Source organism: Odontomachus brunneus, unplaced genomic scaffold, assembly GCF_010583005.1.
Source record: "Odontomachus brunneus isolate Ranch 3 - 2012 unplaced genomic scaffold, Obru_v1 Obru_scaffold_101, whole genome shotgun sequence".
Classification (NCBI taxonomy): domain Eukaryota; kingdom Metazoa; phylum Arthropoda; class Insecta; order Hymenoptera; family Formicidae; genus Odontomachus; species Odontomachus brunneus.
The window spans coordinates 1216337-1223474 of NW_022639551.1; the positions used below are offsets into that span (position 1 = coordinate 1216337).

At 32.8% G+C, this 7138-nt stretch overlaps 1 protein-coding gene across 1 annotated transcript in view; it reads right to left on the reverse strand.

Annotated features, from left to right (window-relative positions):
• Positions 1 to 6217, reverse strand: part of LOC116848890 — a 6324-nt gene extending 107 nt beyond the window's left edge. The window contains exons 1-5 of the mRNA XM_032825449.1: positions 6193 to 6217; positions 5491 to 5757; positions 4903 to 5371; positions 4698 to 4797; positions 3756 to 3875 (exon numbers count right to left, since the gene is read on the reverse strand). Coding sequence (XP_032681340.1) covers positions 3756 to 3875; positions 4698 to 4797; positions 4903 to 5371; positions 5491 to 5757; positions 6193 to 6217 — 981 coding nt within the window. The remainder of the gene's footprint in view (positions 1 to 3755; positions 3876 to 4697; positions 4798 to 4902; positions 5372 to 5490; positions 5758 to 6192) is intronic.
• Positions 6218 to 7138: the final 921 nt, after the last annotated feature.

The following is a 7138-nucleotide window of genomic DNA, read 5'->3' on the forward strand; positions in this document are numbered from 1 at the left end:
TTGCGAAAATTAATTTTTGAAAGATAGAGATATAAATGCCCGTTGTCCATAACTACGTTATACCAATTTTGTCTGGTCGCTGTTGACGACTTATAATTTTCTTTCTTCATTGTAAGCTCGCACGATACATGATAGCGATGCTGATAAATATTTGTAATAATGTTGATTTGGAGCTGAATCACGAGTATATAATTTTTATATACTACGTACATTCTCATTATAATATAATAGTATAAAGAAATAGTATGGGTCTTTGATGTTCAGAGATGTGTGTGTGTGTGTGTGTGTGAAAATATCAATTCGCTATTTCTTTATTGAATAATGGATTTTAAAAATTTTTTCACTTCCATTAACTCATTATCTAGGTAATATATCGATTATAGTATCTAGTAAAAAGAATAATTTGTCAATAAAAAAGTTGAAAAAGTTATTTATAAAAAAATAAATAATTTAAATAAATAAATAGTTTATAACAATAAATAAATAATTTTTTCGACTTTTTATTGAAAAATTATTCTTTTTACTTGATACTATAATCCACATATTACCTGGATAATATTTTTGCTGAGTTTGCTATGGTCTATAATGAGTTAGTGGAATTGAAAACATTTTTAGCAATTTAGCAATTTTGTTAAATTGTTTAAACTTAATTAAGTTGTAAAATGATTTTAAAAGCTGACAGCGCCATTTGATTCTGGAAAAAAAATACTACGATAATATATATTACATATATGCCAACTAACCTCTATTTATCATAAAAAATTACTTATTATTTTTTTTATTATTGCACTTTTCACAGATTATTGTTAACTCAGCAACAATATCATTTAGATAACATATGGAATCTTATAGTATGATAAAAAGAATAATTCCTTAATAAAAAAGTTGAATAAATTAATTTTGTATATCAAAATTGTTTAAAGAATTAAGTTACAAAATAATTTACGTGAAATCTGATAGCGCCCTCCGATTCTACGTAAAAAATTACTACAAAAAATATGTATTACATGTATGCGATTTGATTTAGGGAATTGACAAGAAACAGAGTGCTTTCTTTACGTGAGTCCGTTTGCCTCACAGGAACTAGAAAAGCAATTGGTTAAAAATAAATGGAATGCTTTTTTCACGTGAGTTCCCTTGCCTCTCATGACCTGGAAAAACTATTGATTAAAAATAAATAAAGTGCTGCCAGATTTCATAAAAAATTATTTTGAAGATTGGGAGTAATCAGACACGATATAATAGATTAGCTATAGTGGCAATGTGTGTGCATTAATTCCTAAAGCTAACATAAGAATATTTGTTAATCTTTTCAGAATTTGTAATTTTATTATGCGATTGATTAATTCATTTAGTAAAGAAAAACATTTAAAAATTAATTTAAAATTTAGATATTAATTTAAATATTAATTTTAATTTTTTAACAAAAAGTTAAATTTAATTAAATAAGAGTAGAAGAAAGGATAAAGCTCAGGGTTTTCACTAAAATATGGTAAACAGTATATAAATATGCGTGAGGAAAGGACGCCCTCCCCAAAATCTAACTTAATCTAACCTAACACAACCCTTATATATTTTTGGTAAAAAAAACGATTAAGGAACCCATCTACTTGGTTCTAGGTTTGTAATTCTCTTCCATATTTCAGACGCGATTGTTGCTGCGGCCGAATCTGGTGGAGGCTCGGCCACTCTGTGAGAAGAGTGGCGCCTATGAAATATTCAACTAAAGAATGACTTCGTGACGAGACGAGTGGGTGTCGTTTCTCCAAAGCAGCCCATTCTACGCGTAGGTCGGGCTCGTTAACCTTTGGATGCAGTCGACTTCGAGGAAGACCTCTATAAAAAAGGTGATAGAGGTGAAGTTTCTATTAACAATCCCAACTTATGGAGAAATGTTGAGGAGGAAAAAGAATTCTAGTCTCTGATATGTCAGGCCGGTTGGAAGTGGGGAGGGTAGTGTAATGACTTACTGTCATTAAAGGATTATGGGTTGAGCGGTACGTCCTTGGCAGACGCACCGTCCGAAGTGACTACCGTCGAAAACAGTCGTAGTGGGAGCAATTAGGACTTCCTCCGGAGTTCCTTTCAAGGTTCCTGTACAAAGTTGGATTTGTGTGCTTGACGAGCCCTCCCTCAGCTCCCTGAAAATTGAGGAGCTGGCGGAGGGAATTTTCGAAAGGTAGGAGGAAGCTGAGAGAATCTGGCGAAAACGTCAGATCGTCTTCGGCAAAGACAGTGGCCGCTTGTGGGATATTCTGGCATATCCCCATGATGCTACGGAGGAAGTCGCGAAAAGTCTCCTAAAATCTTTGGCGATCCGCAGGCACGCTAAACAAGAACATTAGGCGGCCCTATCCTTTCTGGATATCCTTGATATCCTTGACAACATTTCTCAATGTGATTGTGGAGCTGAGTTCCTTAGGCGGAATAATTATCCACAAAAGTCTTATACCGCTTTGCGATATTTGCAATTAATATCGTGATGTCAAATAAAAAAGATTTGTATATGATGACACTTCATATGGTAAATGAGCTGTAGTGAATATAATCATGATATTGTGTATCGTGTGCTTGTACATTGGGTTAAATTGAATAAAAAGTCCTGTACCATGTTATATCCTGTGGGATCCACGCAATTTATATATTATTTCGTCTGAATTATCACGAGTCAGAACGAACGCATAGGATGAACCACGTTTCTCACGTTTCTCACGTTTCCCACGATTGATATAAGACGTAGAGCGGCATGATCCAAGATCTCATAGAATATCTGGTCGTAAAAATTGAAACTGTTTATGTGTCCACCGTGCTTGTGACGTGCACCGTATCCGTCGGGGCCCGAGAGCCATTAAATTTAGGGCCATACACGGAAAAGTCTAGCAAAAACCACGGGCCGTCGCACTTGAACTCGTATAAAACTCTAACTAACATGGTCCAACGCAAATCCAGATGAGTCGAACCATCTAACCGACCGTCAGAACAAAGTCCAATACGTAATTCATAAGTAAACTCTATGCGCTAGTGAATATCACAGGAAAGTAAAAGTTCATATCTTTGTAGTACTAATAGACAAATTTATTGCGGTCATTAATTAAAAAAATTTATTCCACTCCGTAGAATACGTCAAATTATGCAATTTTTTTGGAGCCGCAACACGTCCTTACTTTTGGAAAGACTGTGGGAAGGGGAGAGAATCAATTCAAAATTCTACAAATACTCTTCTTAAAGTACAGACTTCACTCTTAAAAAAAAAAAAAAAAAAACAGGATTTAAATACGATAATATTTAACGGGTATTATGCTTACTTAAAATTATGCGAAATTTCGACATAAATCTATGTGATAAATTTGTTGACGAGTGTATATATATATATATATTAATATGAATTTGTTTGTAGTCTGCTTATATTATTATGTTGCAATATTCAACTTTATAACTTTTGATTTATCACTAAAATTTTGTATGTAACTTTTCCTATTATTTAAAAATACTTCATAAATATAAATATATAAATATTATTTATATGATCGGGTCTCTCTGTGTGTGTTACGAATATATTACGAATACTTATCAGCATTGTTATTATATATTGCAAGAATTTACGAAGAACAGAAAAAGAGATTAAGCCGTTTTCAAACAATAAGTGAATATTTTTTAACTTTTTGCATTGCCGAATGTCCTATTTAAGTAATAAAAGTATATAATTTTCTCTTTCTACTCAATCATTAAAGTCTTTGTCATATTCTTTAACTTACCCGTGTCACTAGAATTTCACCAACGGCACAATAAAGACACATGTGTGAACAAAGAGCTACAATCGTTATGACAAACCAACCGAACTGGGTAACTGATAATTGGTCTTTTTGATTAATAACCTAAATAGTTACCAATACAAGTTATACAATTTAAAATCTGTATCATCCGAAACTCATCATGTTATACTCAAAAATCATTGTGCATGAGGAAAATTAAGAAGAATATTATTAAATATTAAAGTAGATCAACACGTATTATTTGTAGATTGTTAATATATGTTCGTTTCAAATTATCGAGAGCTGTAGGAAAAGCTCTTTAACCCTTTAAGTCACGAATTTTTCTTTTCCTTTGTTCAATCGATTTCTAGGAGTTTTTAGGATCATTAATTATAAATTTAAAGTCAGTTTTTAAAAATTGAAAATGGAGGATGCAATATAGCACGCGAACAACAATTTTAAAAATTCCCTCAATTTCCGTGAAAATTGATAGCCGAGGATTTTTGGCATTTCTGAGATCACGAGTTTAAAATCACTTTTTTTAAATTTAAGTTGTTCACGGATTCAACTTCACTCGGGAAGAAACATAACTTATCCCGATTATTGGTATTTTAGCTCGCTATGTTGATTTCGTCATCTGGAATTTAAAAATTTTTGAGGTTGCGTTTATATTTACAGCATTTAGCAAATGAGTTTAAAAAAAATACTATTTCTTTATATTAATTTATTTATGAATAATTAAATTTGCAAAATTTAATGTTCTATGCAGATGGTTCTGTTAGAGGGACATTTAAGCTTCACAATGAATTCACCTCTATCGCCTCGAAGTTTCTACAAATTAATTTAAATTTGTAAAAGCTACGGTACAAAAGGTATATCATATATGATACATTATGACTTAAAGGGTTAATCAAGTAATTTCGTGCACAATCATTTTGGACTTACAAAAATTATGAGAAATCCTTGCAGACAAAATAGTCCTGCAAAGTAAAGTAACGTGCCAAGTAGCATTAAATTGAAAGTATCGTCAATGATTTCGATAGATCTGAAACAGCAACTTTTCTTCAGAGAAAAATGTAATTTTGTAAGGTGTTTAAATATAAGATTTTTCGAAAAGTATCTATCTTTCATTACAATTCATTTTAAGTACCTGATCAAACGAATGTGATCTTGGACGTTATATTTCAAAATTTCATTATAGTTGAGATACTTCTTCATATGTGTCAACCGCAAATATAAATTTTCTAATTGACCGCATACGTGAAAAACTAATAGTCCGAACAAGTTATCGATCGCAGAATAAGATATACCATTCATGGACGTCGCAACTATTTGTGCCAGTAGTGTCAGCTCAAACTGCGGACTCTTGGTCACATCGTGCAGGTAGTATGTTGGTATCGGTAAATGTTTTCCAGAGTTAGTAAAGTTGGTAATATATCCTCTTGTCATTTCGACACATGGTAAACCAAACCCAACGATTAATGCTAAAACTATTATGAACAATCCGCACATAGCGATCAGACGAGTAATTCTGGCGTATCTTAGCATAACGTCTCGCTCCTCTTTAATCTTTACCTTCATCCAATCTCCTTCAATCATATCGATTAGAGAGGCTAAAACTGTAATAAGAAGTTATGAGTTACTATTTCTCTACGTGGATACTTTTGCGTGTTTTACAAATTCAATAAAGTTTTGCAAGTGTTATCGATAAGAAAACACTATACTAAACATAATATACTTTCTTGTTTGTACCAAATAATACAGACTTTCAAAATTGTAATCGTCAGAGGTAGACTAAGTTGCATATTATTTATCATTGATATCATGTCACCCCATACTCTTATCAATGATATTAAATTCGGTATCATGAGTACGAAAACTATCGTTATAAAACTGCACAGCTGTCGAAGTTTCGGTCCTACGATTTGTCGCGAATCCCGATCTGACGGCCACAAACCGACGATGTTTAGCATAAACCGATTTACACTAATCGCCCATTCGAAATCTGTCATTGAAAACTAAAGTTTCACTTTACGCTAAAAGCTAAAATTTTACATATAATGCAAAATTTGCCTGTAGAAACAAATACATCAACAAATGAGTTAAAAATGGACTGCACGAGTATATTTGAATATATCGACGTTTCTAAATAAAAAGTTGTAGAGAATTTAATTTTTATAGCTGTTAATGTATCAATGGAATTTACGAAGCATTTTCTTGTTATTACGCGAGACGAATAGCCATTATATTCTTTTAGAAAATCAAATTTTATAATCAGTTCTTTTGAGCGATATATTTTGATAAATTTTATTGAAAAAATCAGTCGCACACTTGGATATCTATGTAAAGAAGATTATGAAAACTTCAATCATGTTAATACTCTTAAATAGAAGGATAATTAATCTAAATAAAAACGTGGGCCGGTAGTGGTAAACAGCACCGTTATATCTACTTGAACGATCCATGCCAACAGTTAAAAAGATACTGTCTTGCATTATCGAGGAAAAGAAGTCTTCACTCGTTACGTATACTCTCAACATATATTTCTCGATAGAACAAAGTTCGTTATATGTGCATGTTCGTATCGTTATAAATATTTCAGCAACCAAAATAAGCATAACGAAAGATATGGTTGCGTATCGATTTGTTGGCGCCTTTGGCAGTCAATATTAGTGAGTGAATAAATTATAATCGCGTGAACGCACATAACGTCCATTGTCAGAAACATCCATTGCTTTCGTTGTTTCGTATTTTTTCCTTGTTACCGTCGTACATTTGTAATTGCAGGGTTATGAGCGTGCACGCAAAGAATTTTTTATGTGGCAATACGAAAGAGACCACTGAAAACTTCCATAAAAGCGTGGGAAACCTGCAGCTTAACGACATTTTTTACTTTGCTAAAAAGTTTGATCACTGGAAAAAGGAGTTGCCATCTAGTCAGCACTTCTATGCTGCAGTATTGACGAGTCTTTAGTTGCGGTAACTTTCAGCGGACAATTGAAACACAGCATATGGAGGAAGACGTGAATGTTACGGTGCTGTTGACTGTTTATTGCTAATATACTTTTGACTTGTACAATGAGTGTAAAATAGATGCACTTGTGCTTAGCGAAATTTAGCTACAAGTGAGGTATTTAAAGTAAGATGTTCCTAGTGAAATGATAGTTTTACAATAATAGTTTTACATTTTGCTGTCAGTACGTGAAGTGTGAAACTTGAATTATATGGTATCGATTATTTTTGACGTTTATGTTTCTATTGCGTGCGCGGAATATACGTCTACTTTGCGTTTTGGTATTTATTTTTATGTCTGTATTTACTTCCTTCACATGAGAGAGAGAGAGAGAGAGAGAGAGAGAGAGAGAGAGAGAGAGAGAGAGAGAGAG